The sequence below is a fragment of the Perissodus microlepis genome, chromosome 8, assembly GCF_051167445.1.
Source record: "Perissodus microlepis isolate ML-2025 ecotype Zambia chromosome 8, ASM5116744v1, whole genome shotgun sequence".
NCBI classification, from domain to species: domain Eukaryota; kingdom Metazoa; phylum Chordata; class Actinopteri; order Cichliformes; family Cichlidae; genus Perissodus; species Perissodus microlepis.
In genome coordinates, this window is record NC_140468.1 from 26,270,175 (window position 1) to 26,290,669 (window position 20,495).

Here is a 20,495-nt window from a genome sequence, read left to right on the forward strand (position 1 = left end):
TACTCTCAGGTGGTTCCTGTAATCAGCCATCTGCCCATACTCACGTACCAACTTTAGGCAGTCCTTGCCAAGTCCCCCAAAACTTGTTAGTGAAACATAAACACCCCATTATATGACCCCATATGCTCATTGTGCTTTCGCTGCTCCATCTTGCAAACCCTGACTAACCCTTTAAACAGGTACAACATGAATGAGACTTAATGGCAAGCAGTACGTTGCAGTCTGGTAACAAGTAAGAGCAGAAATGCATTTCTTAAATATACATCAAATCAAAGATAATCCTTAAAATATTCAAGTAATGCCTACTTGCCAATCTTTGAAATATGTATAAAACCTTTGAGACAAGAGCAAATACACTAGTGGGATACACTAGTATTGAATTTGTTGAAGGTACAGATTGTCAAATTTCTTTGAGGCAAATATTATCTTACAGGAACTTCACACTGCAGCATGACAAAAATAAAATGAAGCCAAGAAATGCTCAAAAGTGTATTTTATTTAGAACAAACACTTAGACTGCATTACGTGTGGCACATTTCCCCCCCCCCCAAAAAAAAAATTCATTCTGCACCATCATTTGAGTAGCATAGATTCAGGCCATAACATTGAGAGACAAAGTTTAATTCATAAACAGCCATAAATGCAGGGCTTGCTGCTACAGCATTGCTTGGAATAGTAAAACCAGTAGTTTACAAGTCAATGTGGTAACTAAGGCCTTGTCCATTTATATCATAGTTACATCTACTAGCACCAACAGGTATTTTATATCAAGGATTAAAGATTTAGACGTTATTGTCAAAGTCAAAGGATAAAGCTTTAAGAATCGGTTTTCATTAAAAAAAAAAAAAAGAAAGAAAAAGAAAGAAAAGAACTAGCTTTGAACAGTCTACAATATTCTTTTTGTGGTCATTGAAGCTGGAATTCCATGGGCTCACTTTAAAAAGGGGCATTTGAAAAGTTCTGCTTCAAGTTACTGTAAAATTATAATGAACTGGCTACAAAATGGGTGTTTAAATGCCTTGCTTTCACTTGCACCATCTTCACTGTCTGATATTGGGTAGAAAATTTGTTGGGAAAAATAAGGGTCCAGTTAAACACCATCTCAAGAGAGTCCTCTGCATCAATACAGAATGATACTTCCAGTGAGCACAGGTAACAGACAAAAAAAAAAAAATCTCATGTTTTGTTGGTTGTGTAAGAGTTATGACATCAGAGTCCATTAGTGGCATTTTCTTATAGGCCAAATGCCTTTCAGATTTTTGGGTAGAGGTCTCATTAAACAAGATGGCTGGTGAACATTGAAACTATGTTACCTGAGCTTCACACCCGACTTGCCACTTCTAAAAAGTCAAACACTGCGATTCAAGAATGCTCATGAAAATATAACTACATGCTCTGTGCTTGTAGTACTCATGGAGCAGCCACTTGATCATCTGAGGACTTTAGAACAAAAACTGCATCATCAAGAAGGTAGTAATCTCTTGCTATGTCCCCTTCGCAGAGGTATGGCAATCGGGTGAAGGACTCCACCTCAAACCCCACCTTTCGGAAAACCTCATTTGTAAGACTGTTTACTTGCTCCTCCCAAGTCTTGCCTTGAATTTTTATGTATTCCCTGGGACGCTCCCATCTCCCTCCTGGGGAAGAGAGACAAAAAGAGGCTGCTTCATCTGGACAGAAAATGGTTACTGAGCATAACATACAAGCAGCATTTATTTTCAACTGACCGATTTCTAGCCAAGGTTGGAAAGGAATCACAGCAGCCACAATGAGTCTTCCCGTCCCTGGAACCAGTGATTGTCGGATGTCCTTCAGGAGATGCAGGGGATCGTCGCAGCGGTCGAGAAGGTTCAAACAGCTGATCACGTCGTACTTAAAGCCTGTCTCCTGCCACGCATCTATACCCAGCAGTCTGATATCAACAGGAGTTTAGCAGGAGAAATAAGCATTCAGTTACAAGAGGTCATCCAAGATCACCCAGAACTTTCATTTAGTTTAACAAAACAAAAATCCCACACTTACTTGAATTTCTTCTTGCGGAGACGCCTTTTCATGGTCAATGACACTTCAGTTACATAGACCTCCGTGAAATGTGGTGCCATCACCTTTGTAATACCACCATCCCCCGCGCCGAGGTCCAATAGTCTGTCAGCCACCCAGTCTGGCTCGATCCGCATCAGCTGCTGGAACTGGTTCTTGGAAAACACGAACATAGAGCCGCGACCCAGAAACCTAAGAGGGAGCGCAAGTCAGGCAAAGATGGACTACAGGTGAAAGGAAGACTAGTGTGTAAAGAACTCACCCATTAATGGAGGTACGCGATACCAGCGGGCTGAGGATAGTTGAGACGAGAGAATAATAGATTTGGGTGAAGAGATACGTAGACTTCTCTTCACTCTGTTCCACAAAAGCCCTGGTGTCCGCATCCAGCTGGTTTTGGATAAACAGTGGCTGCAGTGATTCTTCCAGTTGGTCAGGGTTGCACCTGTACCACTAAACAAGTTTTAGAGAAAATATGAAATAATAAGGCACAGCTGAAAAGTACAGAAAACATACAGCTGCTGAATACAATCAAGTGAGCATTGAGGATAAGTCACCATCATACACATTCTGAGTTCTCATTCAACACCAACCCTGCTGAGTGAACATGCTAACCTTGCTTTGGGCTGATTTGCTGGAGATACTGTTGTTCAAGTAGTGTTACACTACATTTTATTTGCAAGATGTGCAGTAAGTGGGGGGCCCTGTGCATGTTAAATGAAGGAATACAGCATGTTCTGAAGCACATTGTTCATTACAGTAAGATTATCATCAACAGTCAGTTTTTTCCTTTCAAGCACCACAACCATATTATTCGCCCCGTTTATAATTGCGCAACACTTGCATGTCATCCACCGATACAACCCCGGTGTTGTGCCAAGTGATTTCTGATGTTTTCAATGTATATTTTATACATTTGCCTATACTGGTGAATATGCTGGGCATAACAAGATTTATGAAAAAGTTGTATATAAAATGAAGAAATGACCCGTTTTGCAAGTATATTTATGACTGTGTTAGTGTACCTACATTTTAAATCAATGCAGTTCATATTTTTATAAAACTGTTGTATGTGTTGAAATAGCCAGATCTCCCTTTACAAAACAAAAACAGACATTTTTGATGTCAGTGACACTTTTGAGCTGATACATAAGCGCTATATATAAAAGTCACTTTGCCAAAAACGCACATATGTCTACATTGTGACAGGAATGTAGTTCGTGGCTCAAAATTACCCTCTCATACCCACGAGAAACTTCTTTGACATCCTTTTCACATATTATAGATCAGCAGCTTAAATACGGGCAATAATTTTTGGGCAAATGCCGGAAATCACTTTGGCAAACGATCACTTTTTAGTCCAACATCTGCACAATTGATCCCAACTTTTCAGTATTTCACAAAGCCTCGTTTTACCCTTTACAGAACACCCGCAGTCGCGACAAGGACCATTCGCAGGTAACCTACCTTTGTAACGTCTATCGTATCCAGGTCGCTCAGCATGTTCACCAGGAGAGAGCGGACAACCGGATTTCGGATGTACTTCCCGGTCCACATCCTCTTGATTGAGAGCAGAAAGGCGACGTAACCTACGACCCACCCTACAAAGAGCAACGTCCTCAGCTGCAGAGGACACATAATGAATCAAGTCTTGAGCAGAAGAGATGACAGAAACCGAGAGAGAAGAGGCAAAGTGGCCAGAGTGCCGTGGTTAATATTAGATGGTGTTAAAGAGGCGAACAGCAGCCACTTGCAAAGCAGCACGCAGAGGCATGTGTCCGGTTACACGACGGCAAACTAACCTGCGGGGGCAAGCGGAGGATTCAACAAGGCCTGTTACCATGTACTTAATCCCACTGTCAGCTTATTACATTCAATTCAGTGCCATCTGTAGGGTCTCTGCCCAATATGACAACAAAAAGTCAATGCTTTGTCTTCTTTTGGCTTTATTGGAGGCGTTTAAACCGCTTATGCGCGCTTTACCGCCACCCTATGCTTAGGCGTGTCCATTAGACGTGCCAAACCTAAAAAACCCGTTTCCAGCACCTATCACCTCATTATTTAAAACTCAGCATTTATTTAACGCGCCCGTGAATCATTTCCTGCAATATGTAAAAGTTTCCCAGTAGTTTCCTCCCCAAACCACGGCTTATTGGAAGTGAATATTTTAAAGATTGAGGTCGCTACATGACATTACCTGTTAGTGAAGTTCAATTTTTAAGCTTTGAGCGAGTGTTTGCTGTAGTCTTGGCATTGAGCAGCCAGGCGTGATGGAAGGTTTGATCTGACCAAGAAACAAGAACATGCTCACTTGCTAACAAATGGCTGACCAATGAACAAACCCTGGATATGCTTCTGCACTATAGGACTAGAAATGTGAAAATGCACTGCATTTTATTCAACAGCCTGAAAGTAGAAACCAGTCTCAAATGGGAATGTTTAAAGGAGGTCAGAGCAAGGGAACTCGGGGCCAGTTTTCCACAGACTCCTGGTGTCCTGCAGTCTTTTGACAGAGTCACCCTCCACCCATAAACAGGAGCATGTTTATGGTCTGATATAAAGGCTGTTGCACCAATGAGCAAATATGTGAATTTTTCCAACCAAGCTAGCAGGCATCTAAATAGTACACAATTTTGTCCAAATACAGTTACTTCTGGATCAAAATCAAATGCACAACAACACAGTGGCTATTTCTGTCTTTTTTTAGTTGGCATTGATTATACAAAATATGAAGACAATGCAATGTTGCAAAGCCTCAGTTTCAGATAAGACTGCAAAAGCAAAATGGGGCACTGAAAGAATCTAAGGCAATATGGGACAATTTAATTTTTTGGAATTAGAACTTTAATGCCAACAATTCATCCACTGAACTAAAATGAGTCTCACGTTCCCTCTTGTGGCTTCTCAAACCCTATTAGAGTTTCAGCAATATACAATACACGAGAAGTCTTGCTGTGGGTAACAGACAGCCGTGGAGAAACTTTGATTAACTGATTTTATCAACTTGGGCATCATGTCATAATTCATAAAATATGTGCAAAAAAATTTCTGCAAGAAAACACTCTTCACCAGATTACCTCTAAAATGCTAACGATGTAAAATTGGGTCATTTAGCATCAGTTTGTCATTCTTCTGCAGTGGCTCAAAGTTGTGAGAAGCTTTAATTTCATTTGTTTTGCTGAGAGAAGCATCTCACAGAATTCTGTATAAAAGTCTGTCTAGACATTGTTTGAATTAGTTTTTCTTACTTTAGGTTTCAAATAATTGAAACACAACTGCACCATGTCCTGTTTTACTGCTCAAGAGAACTTTTTCATGCTTTGCATGGTTAGAACAGCCAGCAAGATGAATCACATTCCTCAAATCAGTCTGCATGGTTCCCAGTGACTGACCTTGGAAATAAAGAGTTTGTTCATCTCTAGCCTGTTTCTTTCCCAAAGGGAATACTGCATGATAATCCTAACAAGTCCGTGCGCACAAAAACAAACTCCACTAAGAATAGTTCAAATAGTGACTTTGTGAAAGATATCCCAGATGAATTCACTCAGGGCTTTTAAATACAAAGCTCAAAAGCAACCTTTTTGAATTTGATCTTCAAATGTCTCCTTTCCAAAGCTAAAAACTGCTGGAAGCTGTCACTCATTTACATTTATATCGTTTAGATAAAAACGAAAATGTTATAAATAAAAATGTAACTAGAACCCAAGAGAAGTAGCAGTGGAAGCCTTCTTTGTTGTGAAAAAATATTATATTTTAATTTTTATTAAAGACTATATTCTATATAACATTAAAGTATAGTACAATGTCACACTTAAATTAACAGAAAGGGAAGTGTGCACACCTTTCCTCGACATGGACAAACGCAACCAACAGGCTCTCTGGGAGACATTTCTACAGCAGTGAATGCCAAGGAATTACACGGACCACGGACTTTGAAAACTCAGCATGTGTTACATACCCCGACGGCGCGCGAAGAGATGAGGCGTTACCTGCACCTACAGAAGTAAATGAATTTCAAAGTCTACTACTACAGCTATTTATTTCCGGAGGCTAATGAGCAGAGAAAAAGTGGGCGTGGTTGACCGAACCTGTTGTCCGAAGACCACTTGATGCCTTTGACTTCTTATGTGATAATTTTTCTCGTCTTATTTTGACCTTATGCTTTATAACTTTCTAGCTCCTCTTTTCATCTCACAATTTGCCATTCTATCTTCCCATCTGCATGTTCTGTCTCATCACTTAGATTTTCCCCTCTTAATTTTAAACAATTTGTCATACCTTCATTTTCTTTTCAGTTTTTCAAAACTCTCACCATTTACCTTTGTGATTTCATAATGATAGTTTTATTTTTAAAAACGCTGATCATTTTAGCTGATCCTTTTAACATGCAAGTCAAATCATGATAATTTCTATAAATCATGACTAACTTTTTTGGTTTTTCTTTTTAATGGCCGAAATGGACTTCTATACAAGACTGTAAACGCGAGGTAACAGAAAATCGCGCTGCCTTGGATTTGACTAGGAGTAATGGAGCAGTGTTTCATCAGCAGATGTCGCTACTACATCACCGCTCTGCTAGCTCTCGCTCACTCTACTCACCAGCAGGGTCCACTGAGGGAAATAAGCTTCTAACAAGACTTACTTAATACTGACTAAAAATGGTCTGAGGATTTAACTCACACTGCCATCACACAAACAGTCAAATTTAAATCCGTCAAGAAAAACAAAACAAAACAAACAAAAACAACTATGGCTAAAATAAGCAATTAAAGTATATAAATGGGGGAAATGGCTCCTTAATAGCGAGAACTTTGCTTTGTAATAATAGTAATAATATTTATTTTTCATAATTATTAATAAAAAACAACAACTTTTGTTTCAATATGATGGTCATACAGTAGACTGGTTACTCACCTCCGTTAAGTTAACCAAACCTAAGAAGGACGCTAGATCGAGTTGTGTAATTTTCCCTTCATAATAAAATCATATAAAAGTGGAAGCCAGACAATCTAAGGGTTATTGCTCAGTGGCGTCAGAAACTGACGTTGAATTTTCCGGTCCGAACATAACTCTGTGCCATCTGATATTGAAAACAAGCAAAAAACAAAGGAAGTTTGACAAGCAAGAATCCAAGACTTGTTGCGCAACTTTACTTTGAAAGTTTCTACCAGAAGTTGTGTCAGTGTTCGCGGGTCTCTTAACGCTGTAAGTCCGTCTCGCACTACCCTGAGCGCTCTTCTTGCTCGGTTGTGAGCTATCCTATTACACCGCCGTAGTTGAGCAGGTGAGAACCTTTTTCCCTTCTTTAAACCTGTTCATTGTGAACAGACTAAAAAGAGACGGACTCGGTTAATAGAAATACGACAGGATTATAGTAGGAAGGACGGTAGTTGGGACACCTTGATAGTTGAGATTGGTAACTTGGCGAACTAGATTTGAACGATGAGAGCAGACGGCAGTCCCAATGAAATGCGTCCACAAGTCGCATGATCATGTTTTTTTCACTTACAGGCAAATAGCTGAAAATGTACGATAACTTTGAACGAGCTATTGGCGTTTTCCAGTAAATTTCCCTGGTCGGCAAGGACCTTGTTTTCATAAATCACCAACTTTCAGGGCTTTTTCCATCCATCTGTGCTTCACGGTGGTGGAAGAGGGTGTTATAGATTTGTGATGTTGATGTGATGCTATTGCCGATGTTTTGATTTCATAAAGTTCTCAATTTTTTGTATATTGCATTTGTCCTTTTGCTGCAGTGGGATGTAAATGAAATTGTCCCAGTGAAGAATAGAGGTTTGGTCTGCTCGCTATTGAGCTGAATATTGCAGAGAAAATTAGGTCTACAACATATACATGTAGTATATTAGACTATATTAGACTGAAGAATTTCTCGTACAGTGTAGTGCAACTCAAGGATTTGTTACTTATCACTTTGGTCATCCACGATCACCTACAGTGTAACCCTGCTGAAGTAAGCTCTCTATCCACTTTAGGCCAACATGCCAATTTTGGCTTTCTTGTTTACATTCTGCATTGCTCATGTTAGTGATGGGCTGTGCAGTTGTTTCTGCGTGTAGAGGTGCATGGCTAGTTTTAAACCATGTGTCAGTACTAAACATGCATTGGCATCTATTGCTGGGCTACCCTGCTGCATCATCACCTAGAAGTCTGCAGCAGAATAGCTGAACTAGGTGGAGATCGTGCCTGCAGAGCACTATTTCATCCAAGACAGCTTCCTCCGGACTCAGACTGTTTTGTTTTGCATACAGACAGAATCTAATTGGACACTGTTTGACTCTGTGAAAAACCCTGTTTAATCTGCCTCAGTGGTAAGTGTAGAAACCCAGGGAGGCCGTCTCTATGTTTCCCTGAGATCAATTGTATGGTAACTTTGTGTCCCCCTAGTCTGCACTTGCCCACACATCTGTGATTTTTGAACAAATTGGTTCTGAAGTGGCTCTGCTTGCTGCTTTTTCTCAGAGAGAAAAACACAACTTTTTCTCCCAATAACATAAGCTGGCAGAATGCCTGGCATTGCTTCACTGAAAAGATGCTTCCTCTTAAAGGTCAGGGGGATGTTATCAGTGAACGGAGACCATGTTGCTGCACGGGAAGAGTTGGAGATTAGTTGCACACTCCAGAGGGACCTGGCTTCCTGGATCAAAGAAAACAAACAAATGCTGGGTCAAGTTTAAGTCACTTGCTTATTCTTGACTGTATTTAACTACTGAAAATCCGCTTATTGATTTCTTGGAAGGGATTGCATTTTATTGGCCTGTTGAATTAGACAACCTCTTCAATTAGAGCTTGATAATTGTTTTATATTAAAGGATATCAAATAATGGTGCCATTGTTTATTAGGTTTCACAAAATGCTTACTAACTTACCATGATGCACCTGTATAAGCTGAGCATTTTTAGCGCTTTTTTTTTTTGTCTTCATTGATGTTTATCTGTTGTGCCACATCACTGGACTTTTATAGTCTCCAAAGAGGTAAATACATTTTCACACAAGTCATAATATTTCAACTAAGGGGAACAAAATCCATCAGCTAGATTTCCCAGAGACCATGAATTCTCTCTTGATGTGATGAGCAGTAGGACAATATTACTGATGCTGTTTGAGGGCAGCTCAGATTGTATCGTTCAGATCAGAATTTCTATAGAGACAGGAGAGGAAAGGGTTTGGAGAAAAGTAAGTGTTGGTAGGTTCTCATGCTAAATTGGGAAAATATGTTGCTTTAACTCGTTTCCAGCTAGCTGTTCTACTCATCCTTGTATTACTGGCTGTTTGGGGTGAATAGCTGGTTTTCCAGTTTTACCTAATTCACGCATGTAATGAAAGGCAAAACTTTAAGCATGACTCAAAAGATTCCTATGCATCACCTTGCCTTGGATTGGTTTACTGTGGAGTTCATCACCCCCTACAAGGTTTGCCAAGCCCTCCACCTACAATAACCTACATCTCCAACAAGCCTTTAACAAACCTACAGCAGCCTCCAGCTACAGCAAGCCCTCCCATGACCTAGGCTCCTTGCTTGGTAAGGTGTTTCAGGCATGTTGAACTGGGAGGAGACCCTGAGGTTGAACTGGGAGGAGACCCTGAGGTAGACCTGGTTAGACTGGAAAAGATTATGTCTCTTAGCTAGCATGGCCCCATAGAAGCTGGAGCAGGTACCTGGGGAGAGAGAAGTCTGGGCTTCTCTGCTCAGAATGCTGCATCTACAACCTGGAAATAGATAATAGGTGGAAAACAAAAACATGGATATAACTCTGGTAAAGACACTGCTTGACTTTGACAGTCTGTTTAGATGTAATGCATACTCTACCGTAAACAACTGTGTTATAAAACATCCATGATACGAGTCTGCTCATCCTCTTCTTCAGTGGTTCAGTATTACTGGCTGGGGGAATTGGCCCGACTGCTGATGGTTTCTACAGAACAATGTCAGAAAGCTGTTGATAATTGACCGTTTTTAATATGAAACGGTGCATTTTTTTGGACTGTGTGGTAATGCTCTTTTCACTGGCTGTATTTTTTTTTAAGTTACCGTGAACTCAAAGTGATTTCATTCTGTTCTTTCTTTCCTTTGCTTCTACTTGGCAGTGTCATGGCAGGTTGGGTTCCAGCTGCTTCCAGTTTGTCAAAAACAGACTGTGAACATTACGCTCAGTCCTGCGAGCAAGTAAAACTGCTACAGAGCTTACTGTAACTTTAAATCAAGGTCATCATCAGGAAGCCAAACAGTGATCAGAGATAATGGAAATAAACATTAGTGACAAGAGGAAGAAGACGTCCTTGACCACCTGACCTGATGCGCTGTTCCCTCTAGATGCTGCTCAGCCCTGCATTCACCCGCCTCACCTCATTGCTGGGATTTAGCAGCTACCTGTAGCTGAAAAGACAAGAAAAAAAAAGCCTTGGCGGCTGCCTGCGATCAGTTTGTGTGTCTGTGGTTAGGTCTGTAATCATGGGAAAAGAACAGGATCTGCTGGTGGCCGTGAAGAGTGGAGATCTCCTGCTGGCTCACAAGCTTCTCTCTAAAGTCAAGTGCAATAAAAGCAGTAAGTATGGAAAGGGTGGGGGATTGCTTTTGTATGACTATTGTGTTTGTTCTTTGCTCAGGGCCTGGGAATATATATTGTTTACACTGTGAAATCCAACTGAGATAGCAATGGCAGAGTTCCTGCCATCAGTGTTGTTGCTTACTAAACCAAGTGGAGTCTCTTTGTGATAATCACAGGATCAAGTTCAGCAGCAGACCACAAAGCGTGGCCCTCCCTCTGGCATTTAGTTTGGGGACAATTTGAAACTAAGTGGATTCAAACTGCGGCACAACACGAGCTAATCTCCTAAATGCAGACCCCAGCAGCTCCTGCCTCTTGCTTTGTGGGGTTTACGGGGCTTTTTTTGAGTCTTATCTGCTTAGATTTGAATTGGCCGACAAGCAAGCTCTCTTTATAGTTGCATTGTTTTAAATGACAGGGTTCTCCCTTATCCACGTCTGGGGAAAGTAGAGGCCAAACAGACTGTGAAGCTGAAGCTGCCTCTGTTCATGGCGTTATCTGCTCTGGGCTTTCATCAGGATGGTTGGCTGTTCAGTGACGAGTGCTGGGAACAAAGCTGTGGCTGTCAGGAAAAAGCCTGTTATACACTTTCCACACTACACAGGCAGCGAGCATTGCTTTGTAGAGAATATTAAAAGTGATATTGTCTGTCTTTGTGCTGGTGTGTATTTCTGTTCATGAAAAACCAGCGACTGTTAGACTGGCTGAGGCAGTGCAGCAGGGGAAAGTGAATGAGTAATGTTCTCTGCTGTTTTATAAACGACCAGCGAGGGTGGCCTGTAGCAAGTGCTGCATCTGTTATGAAAATGCAGCTTTGGAGCAAAATACAAAACTGTGGATGTTCATTTACATTTTTCTGTTTTGAAGTATGAAATGGTTACATACAAGCAGCCCATGTAGGCTAAACTGTTAACCAGTCATTTCAAAGCAGCTACCCTGCAATGCTGAAATCAGTTGTATTTAAATGAACTGCAATTAACTTATTTTAACTGCAAATTTCTATGACAATTTAGTATATGGTTAAATTCTGTGATGCCATCTGTAGATGCTATATCTTTAGATGCTATATATATATGTGTGTATAAATATCACCCTGAGAAAAATTAAAGTGCCCTTTCAACTCAGCTGCCGATTGATGTTTGCCGGCATTAAAAACGACCATGTGCTCGTGGGGGATGATTGAAAATAGTAGATGGGTTTTTTTGGCGAAAGGGGTTTGAAAAGTTGCAAAATTAGGTGAAAGTTGCAAAGTTGCTCAAGTTGCCTGCATAGATGAGATGAACATGGGACTCAGTTAATTTAGAGAGGAGGGGAGAGCGAGGGTTCACAGAGAGTGAAAGCAAAAAGATGCAAACAGTGGGACAGCTTTTGTCAGCAACATCTCTATTAATATTTTAAAGACAACATCAACAATAAAGCAACAGCACACTCCTTTGACTGAATGTGGCAGTCCATGTCGAGACAACTCTTTCATTTCTTGTATTTAAAAAAAGGTGAAAGCAATCCAGCATTTAAACTGACATAAGAGAAAGAAAGTATTCATGTAATTTTTAGAAACTCCACGTTAAACTACATGTGCAGTTACAAATTTCAAACTGAAGTTGTACATATGTAGTGTTAGCTAAAATACTGAATAAGTGTTCAACAAGCAATCTACTCTATATAAGGACACAAAAATATATAAAGAAGACAAACAAATGTATGAATGCATAGAAATATGTATATTAACAGAGGTGTAAATCTGAGTATATAAAAAGTAGAATTAAATTGATCAAATTAATTACCTTTTTATATCCATGTTAACAGTATTTTTTAATGGGCAATATTTAATTTGGTATATGCTTTTTTTAAGCACATTTAGGTTTTACAAATGTATTAGTGTTGTGTATTCTTTGCAGCATATCCTCTGTTTTTGTGTAGTGAAAAAAAAATACTCTCATTACTCATTTGCTTGTGTGCTAAGTAAAACTTCAGGCTGTACTAGACCTGATGAGAGAATTTGCACACTTTTATGCTTTCCACCAGCACAACAAGAGCACAAGTGTGATATTGCTGTTCAACAAAGTGTGTATCTGTTGCACCAGTGGACTGAAAATTGTGTTTGCTGGGATCAGGACTCACAATTTAATATCAGTGATGGAGTTGTTTGTCATTTTTGTCAGAGCCTCCACTGTCTGACAGCAGCTACGCAGATCCCTGGAGCAGCGGGGAGCTCTCTGATGTTGACCTGAATTAGCTAACATTTACACAACTGCTTATCGATATGAACAAATCAATCTGAATTCTTAGTGACCTGCTTTGAAACTCCCTATGATAATACTAGATTAGATAGTTGCCATTGGTGCTGGATAGTAAATCAGGGGATCATCAGAGGCACTCAGGTTTCATGCTAAAATACTTAAACATATTGCTATAAACCTTATTAAAATGGTCATTTCTGCTGGAATTCAAGTTTCAAAAAGTTTGACAATTGCCTGGGTGGCTGAAGCTAGGGTGGTAGAGCAGGTCACCTACAAACTGGTTGGTGGTTCGATCCCTGTCTGCTCCAGTCTGCATGGCAAATATCTGTGGGCAAGATAATAACCCCAAGTTGCTCTCTGATGCATCCATCTGAGTATGAATGTGTGTGAATGTTAGATAGAAGAGCATAGAGAAAAGTGCTTGTGCGAATGGATGTATGAGGCAAGTTGTGTAAAGCACTTTGATTGCTCAGATAGAGTAGAAAGGCACTATAAAGGAACTTGTTCATTTACCATTGGTTAAATTTGTCACACTGCATACCTAATGCAGTATAATAGATATTCCTCTCCATCATATTAATGCTCTAATATAGACTTTTGTGGTGCAGTGTTTGTTGTAAGTCCTTCTCTTCATCTTCTATACTTGTCTGCAGCAGCAAAATATATCTTATCAAGGCTAAAGTTGGATTTATTACGGTAACCTGGCCAGAGGTGGTTGGATGTCTTCATTATTATTATTATCATTATTATTTTATCATTTATGGTGTTCCTTGTTTTCCCTTTTTAAACATTTGAAACATTTAAAAAAATACAGTAAATACTGGGTACAATGTGATCTTTTTGACAATCATATTAATTCCCTCTAAAATTATGAGATTATTGTTTTTACCAAATGTAGCAATTCTGAGATATAGTTGGACATTTTTACTTTATATTTAGACTGTTATTTTCCATCCTTCATCTAACTGTAAGACACAGTAGGAGCTGCGCTGTTCCTGTGTCTCACTTTTACTTCTCCCTGCAGCCTAAAAATGCTTTTGTAAAAGAAATGGATGTAAAGAAGAGAACTGATCGTGGGATTGTTCCAAAACACACTGTGATACATCTGGTAGAAACGCAGATGGGTGGGTATGATGAGCTCTGGCGCCTCAATGGAGTCAGATTTCTGTCTAAAAGCAAAGGGACTAAACACTACAGTTTTCAAAATAATGGACCACAACTAAGATGCAACAAGTGTAATTTTTTTCCCCTTTGCACAGATCAAATGAGCCTCAGCTTGTACACAAACTAACGCAACAGCACCTGACATACAGTGAAAGACGAAACAGGGAGAATGGATAAACTGTCTGCTTTTCAGCAAAGAGATAAGTGCTTAGTTTGTAACAGTGCAGGAGGATGTTTCCTCTTCTCTCCTTTTGGTTATTCTTTAGGAGTTTGGCAACCAAAATGGGCACACAGGTACAACTTAAGCTGTGCCTACACTGGAATTAATTTGCTTGTCGCGCATCACTTTGAAGCTGACAGCTAATTGCTCGCGGACATTCCAGCCTCCAGATGCAGAGGTAACCTTGTATTTGTTACCAGGTCATATGTCAATCAGTGGTATGCTGTGCCCTCCTTGCTAGTGCTTCAGTCACCCTCTGTATCGTCATAAATATTGTTATTGCAAATGTTCTTGGAATAACGCTCATAGTTTGAGACTATATCACCCACTGCTATTAGGGAATGATAAGCTCAGCCAGTTGTCCAAACAGTTTGAGTGAGGAGTTTTTCATATTGTGATGCTGTTACACCCCGCCCTCCACACAGACCTTTCTGAAACCTGAATCCTGCTTTAAAGCTGTTCTGTTTACATATCTTTTCAGAGTTAGTTAGCAATACACATACGAGGTAATAATGACCTTGTGCAAATAACACTGAAGCTCAAAACAAGCATCATGTCTTTTAAGTAAGTTGCGACTGAAAAGCAGTGCTGTTTTGAAACAAATTACAGTAATCTGCTGCTAAGGATATTATAATAGCTTTATTGCCTCTGTGAGCTGTGTGTCCCAGCCTCTCAGCCTCAGCTACTGCTATAACTGTTTATTAGTGGGTGCAGTCAGTGGTTTAACTAGATTCAATTTTTTTAAATTCAAAGATTCATCTCAAAACATTTGTCAAATATGTTAAAAGTCTGAATACGAGCATTACTCTCAGCGTTATCTCTCTCAGTGCTGGGTTTAGGGACCTCTGCCAGTGATGGCTTGTCCTGAAGGGGATTAGCGATGGCACTGTGGCTGTCTTGATGGACAATGAGCTGAGAAGGGAGGTTTCTTCTCTCGATCAGCCATCTGCTGACTTCAGGTTAGGTGCTCAGTCAATTTCGCTGGAATTACCACAGCCGTTTTCTTTTTGCTTAGCTGTTGCAAGCAAAGTGTATATAGATACACAGAAGGCTGTAGGCTGTGGGTAGCAACTCAGATTCACAGCTTGACCCGTAAAGTCATTTTTATGTGGGTGTTGTTTGCCTCACCCTGGAAATTATTACTAGAGGTTTTTCACAGGCCTTCATGATTATAATGTCTTTCATTGTAACACATGCTTGCTTTTATCTTGACCCTTGGTCCAGCCCACCCTTTTTGTCACAAGTACTAAATACAAGGTTATAGTTGGGCAAAGAGCAGCAACACAAAGGCAAAAGAGTATACTGTGCTATTGCATGCACTTTTAGATGTGTATATAATATACTGATAGCTCACCCAACAGATATTATGCCAAAAAAAGTCTGCAAGTTGCAGGATTATGTTAATTAGAGGTTGTTTTTGACTCATTTTTGATTAATTGACCAGCCCTAGTTTAGCTAATAATCTCCAAATATCAGCAATAAATTATACCACCATTATATCTTAGAGTGAAATCTATATTTATATCTTTACCCTAGAATATATATATATTTATCACCAAGGTGAGTTTGGGTGGATTGTTCTTTGGCAGGCATGTGGTCAAAAATCTCCACATACTGACTATATTGGTATAGACCTGTCACAGGTACATTAATATAGATTTAGACCTTATACATAATAATGAAAAAAAAGATCATTGGTGTAAAATTGAGTTTGTCCAACAGCATGGTTCCGACTTGTTCAGCTCAAGCCAAGATGTTTAAAGAGCCTTCGGTCAACAAGATCTATGTAGAAAAAGTAAAATTTACAAACTTGCACTTGCTCACGATCACAGAGGTTCTCTGACATGGTCCTCTCTGTGCAGTGTGTAACAGTTTGCGGTCAGCTCTCCCAAGGCTGCTAACTGGGCCGTCTTCACCCAAAATAATAATATTTGTGATTATTATTATTTGTGGTATAAAAGGCTTGCCTTAATGTGTACGTTGACTTCTTTGGAGGTCTGTGTTTATTTGATGAGTCGCTTTTCTTTTTCATAGGCTAAATGTTCAGAATCAATTTGATGAAACACTAAAAGACTTTTAAACATGTCACTTTTTATTTTATTAAAAAAATTCCATGTAACAAAAGGTGGAAATAAATATCAATCAAAAAATATTGTCTACACATTAGCTGTTTTAAGCATATTAGCGTATTAGAGCACAAGTCAAGGTAAGCTTAGAAGTAGTTTGTGAGCTACATTGCTGAAAAGCTATTGAAAAATGATCTAATCTTTTTCAGTGTACTCTAAATAAGATCAGACAATATTGCACAAACTACATTTTAAAGAAAGTTGTGATTCTTGATGTTTTAGAAGGTGGAAGTATAGAAAGTTTGCCACTTTGTACAAACTACTTTTTAACACAAAACTATAAAAACAGTGACATTTTGTGAGTTATGTGCGCTCCACTGAGATTTATAAGTCTTTTTTATGGCTGCTAACGAGACCACTTTTTTCTCTGCTGCGGAAAAGCACAGTGAAATTTATTGCAAGAAATTGGGCTTTCTGATTGGGTGCTTGCTCAAAAATTCTGCTCATACTACAAAAAGAAGTTCACACTTCATACCAGGCTTCCTACTGATTAATCATTAATGACCTTTCTACAAAACCATATCATTTCTAAACACTAGTTTTCTAAACAAATGTGGGGATTTCACATCTTTCACATCACACAGCAAACCTACAGTATAGTCTCATTAAATATTGTGTCAATACTGTGGTCTTATTTTAAGGTCTGTTGGTAATATTGCATCTCATTTTGACATGTTTTCTTTTTTGTTCTGGGCTGGTTTACAGTCAAACTGGCTCTTTACATACAAAGTTAAACCTACAGATGTACAGATCAATCTAACCCTAACATTTAACTACAATATTTAACTGCAAAGGTTAGGTGTGAAAATACCTAAAACACCAGTCACAAAACTCTAAATACTAAAGGCTACCAAAAGTTAACGTAGGATTAGATAATAATTTGCACAACACAGTTATCAGAAGTTAGTTCATAGTTAAATGTTAGTCGTTCAGGCCTGAGGAGCAGGGTTGAGGACGTGAAGGGCTGCAAACTGAAGTGTAATTTATGGTACCAGAAATTTGTCCATCTGTGTACGCAGGGGTGTCCAACTCCAGGCCTCAAAGGCCGGTGTCCTGCAGGTTTTAGATCTCACCTTGGGTCAACACACCTGAATCAGATGGTTAGTTCATTACCAGGCCTCTGCAGAACTTCAAAACATATTGAGGAGCTCATTTAACCATTTAAATCAGCTGTTTTGGATCAACGACACATCTAAAACCTGCAGGACACTGGCCCTTGAGGCCTGGAGTTGGACACCCCAGGTGAACAGGTTTCCATTTGTCCAGTTAGCAGAGAGGGGTTATCAGTCACTACAGACGTTCTTACTTGCAGTATTTCCTGGGTTTCGGCATCAAGTTGGAAACTCTAGCATTGCTACAACCCTTATAGATTTAGATCTATTTTAAGATGAACAATAATTTCCATAGCTACAACTAAGATCTATGCAAAAACCTGCTCAGACAACCTTTATGTAATAATTCCTGCTAGAGGTATTGTAAAAAAAGTGTAGTGTGTATATCAAGAAATGTCTCTAGCATGCCAAAGTTAAGTCAGAAGAATCCAAACCTAACGCTTAGCTGTAAAAGTCTTGGTTTCAGCTTGTCTTTTCTAAAAACAACCCCCACTTACACTTCCCTCATCCCTGTACCTTGATTTAGGGATAACCCATCTGGCTAAATGTCAGATTAGAAGTCTGTTAGACTTGAACGAATCTAAGTGTCTGTGTGTCTGCATGCAATTATGTGTCTTTGTGCAGACTGCCACATGTGTGCTGTGTTCTTGAGTATCCAGTAGTAGCACATGAATGAATTTCACTTCTTTAACTTTTGTCCCGTCTCATTAGTTTTGAGTCTACAGCAGCAGGGTGCTGTAGTTAGCCCATTAGCTAACTGGCTAACTGGGCTAATCAGTCTTCTACTTTATTACCCAGACAGCTGGGTGGCAGCCAAGTAGTGTGTGACAAGCTCTGGAGTTCACCTACTCTTCTACACACATTAATCCTGACCCCTTTCCTTCCCTGACAGATGGGATAGCCTGTCTAGGATTGCTATTTAATTACTAAAGTAATTAAGTAGCATGTGTGTGGTTCCAATAGACAGCACCACTTAATCTAGCACAACTAGGCTTTTATTACATGCTCCAGGCAACACATAGTTGGAATTGGAACTCATCTTCAGGGCTATCTTCAGGTCTATTATGTATTTCTTGCTAAAAAGAACAAGCTGCCAGTCAGGCAGGTGAATGATTGTGGCATTCAGATTGTGGCTACGGTGTCGCTGCCTCCACATGCCCTGGAACAGTTTTCTTGTGTTTGGATATGAATCTGTGATGCAATGAAAGAGAAAAATTCTGTATCTGTAGGCAGCGTAGTTTGACTTTGTGGAATTACTTGCGTGCTTGTATAGACAAGGACATGTGATTGTCTGACATGGAGGTGTTTCAGTGTTTATTTACTGGAACGTGTATGGACGAGGAGCATACTTTCCAAATGCATCTTGTAGCTAATGAGCATCAGCAGGAGACGCTGTTCATGTTGCTTTGATCCTCTCAGTTTTCTCATTCTTTTCTCTTTTTAATACATTCATTTACATTTTATCATTTGCAACTCTTCATGTCTCTTCCGCTGATTTGAATGCAAATAAAAATCAAATCCTGTGCTGACTTTGTACTCTGTTCATTGTAAGAAGAACTGCCAGGATAACAGGATAACAGTATCTTGGATGAACAGATCAGTGTGTCTATGTTAGGCATCTGTGACATGGAAAGAACAAGTGGATCTGATGTTTTTAGGTTTTCATTTTAGTTGTTTTTCAAATTCTGGATTCTCAGCAGCCCAACAAGGATGCAGAAGGATGTGAGGTTTCTATGATGTGAGACTTAAAGTGTAACATTATTAGAACTTTATCCCTTTATTCCAGTGCCTTAAATGCTTTATGAGTGGCTGTCAAAACTCTTTTCCCCACTTTGTTTCTATATTTGCCTATAGTTGAATGTGGAGATGATTCTCTTCTTTATAATAATAATGCTGATAATTGTTTTAAAGATATTTACATAGGCACTCGAAGCAGAGATAGTAATGTGAGCGTCACATTGTAGCTTAGATACATTTGTGTTTTAGTCAGGTTACCTCTAAGTTTGCAAATGCAATTCAGGTCATATGAAATAGTCATTTTTCCCATGCCTGCTGTGCTTACTTATTTGATATATTGATTAATATCAAAGCAAATAAAATGTCAGTTAATTAGTATGGATGATGGGGTTTGTGTCATGGCTGTTACATTTTGTTTGATTAGAGCAGTCTGTGGTGTTGTAGCTTCTGTCCTGGTTTGTGTCCTAAAAGAAGAGTTTGGGATCTTATGCCTAATTTGCAGAGAGGACAAACTGAACTCTCTTCTTAAGCTAGAAAGAAATATTACAGCTTTTCCATCTGTGTAGTAGAGTCGGGCTTCATGTAGCTGTAGCTGCAAGTTCAATAATCATTTGATAGTTAACTTAGTGGAGGGGGTCAGTGAGGATAGTAGCTCATGGTCAATTGATTTTTGTTTTTTACACCTCAGCAGCTGGATTGGAAAAAGCCTCAAGGCTGTGCTGCTGGCACGATTTTGAAAGTGGAGTGAGCAAACAGCTGGTGGACGATGAGTCATTCAAACTGTACTTTGTGTCTTTGCTTGATAACAGTAAATACACAACAAATGACCCAGGTAAGTTACCTTCGAGGCTGTAACCCAAGTACAAATGAAATAAACCAAATATAGAGCATAAAATTAAAAAATAAATACGATTTGCAAAAACGGGTGCACATAGCAGACTCCTTAGACAACTCCACATCATCAAAGAGCTGATGGTTATGAGCCAGCACAAGTTGTGCAAGCAATACACAAAAGTTTTCCAGGCTGGTGAACTTTTGGTGACCGGTCTCATATTTCCTCTAGTATTTGGAATGACTGCCTCGCCACTCAGTGAAGACAAAAGAAAGAGAAAGGAATGTCTCCTTAGTCAATCTATCATAATGTTTTTTGTTATTAAGAGGTGTTTCAATCCTGGTATGTGGCTCTTCCTTTGCCTCTTCAGTGGTAGATCTGTTCTCCATTTGTGGATTAACGTTTTAGCTGGATTAAATTGTCGGTGTGATCCCAGCTTCTTGCTACTTTGAAACAG

General features: G+C 39.5%; 2 protein-coding genes across 5 annotated transcripts in view; one reads left to right on the top strand and one right to left on the bottom strand.

Moving 5' to 3' along the window:
• Nucleotides 1-478: 478 nt before the first annotated feature.
• Nucleotides 479-3,984, bottom strand: mettl9 (methyltransferase 9, His-X-His N1-histidine). Of its 2 annotated transcripts, XM_084938436.1 has the most exons (6): nucleotides 3,843-3,984; nucleotides 3,508-3,663; nucleotides 2,303-2,493; nucleotides 2,023-2,232; nucleotides 1,728-1,912; nucleotides 479-1,637 (listed from the first exon to the last, which is right to left on the bottom strand). In XM_084938436.1, exons 2-6 carry the CDS (start codon nucleotides 3,595-3,597, stop codon nucleotides 1,411-1,413), a joined length of 903 nt encoding a protein of 300 aa, XP_084794562.1. In that variant the 5' UTR covers nucleotides 3,598-3,663; nucleotides 3,843-3,984; the 3' UTR covers nucleotides 479-1,410. The 2 variants fall into 2 exon arrangements, with proteins under 2 accessions (XP_084794562.1, XP_084794561.1); XM_084938435.1 differs by having other exon boundaries at nucleotides 3,508-3,984.
• Nucleotides 3,985-7,250: 3,266 nt separating this feature from the next.
• Nucleotides 7,251-20,495, top strand: part of caskin2a (CASK interacting protein 2a) — a 53,197-nt gene continuing 39,952 nt past the window's right edge. For all 3 annotated transcript variants that reach the window (XM_084938438.1, XM_084938439.1, XM_084938440.1), the window contains exons 1-2: nucleotides 7,251-7,324; nucleotides 10,147-10,604. In XM_084938438.1, coding sequence (XP_084794564.1) covers nucleotides 10,511-10,604 — 94 coding nt within the window. In that variant the 5' untranslated portion in view covers nucleotides 7,251-7,324; nucleotides 10,147-10,510. The remainder of the gene's footprint in view (nucleotides 7,325-10,146; nucleotides 10,605-20,495) is intronic.

Coding starts and splice junctions, on each gene's coding strand:
- mettl9 (XM_084938435.1), bottom strand. CDS start 3,678: ATGTGTCCTCTGCAGCTGAGGACGTTGCTCTTTGTAGGGTGGGTCGTA. Junction 2,233..2,302: donor TCGCGTACCTCCATTAATGG/GTGAGTTCTTTA, acceptor GCTCCCTCTTAG/GTTTCTGGGTCGCGGCTCTA. Junction 1,913..2,022: donor CTCCGCAAGAAGAAATTCAA/GTAAGTGTGGGA, acceptor TGTTGATATCAG/ACTGCTGGGTATAGATGCGT.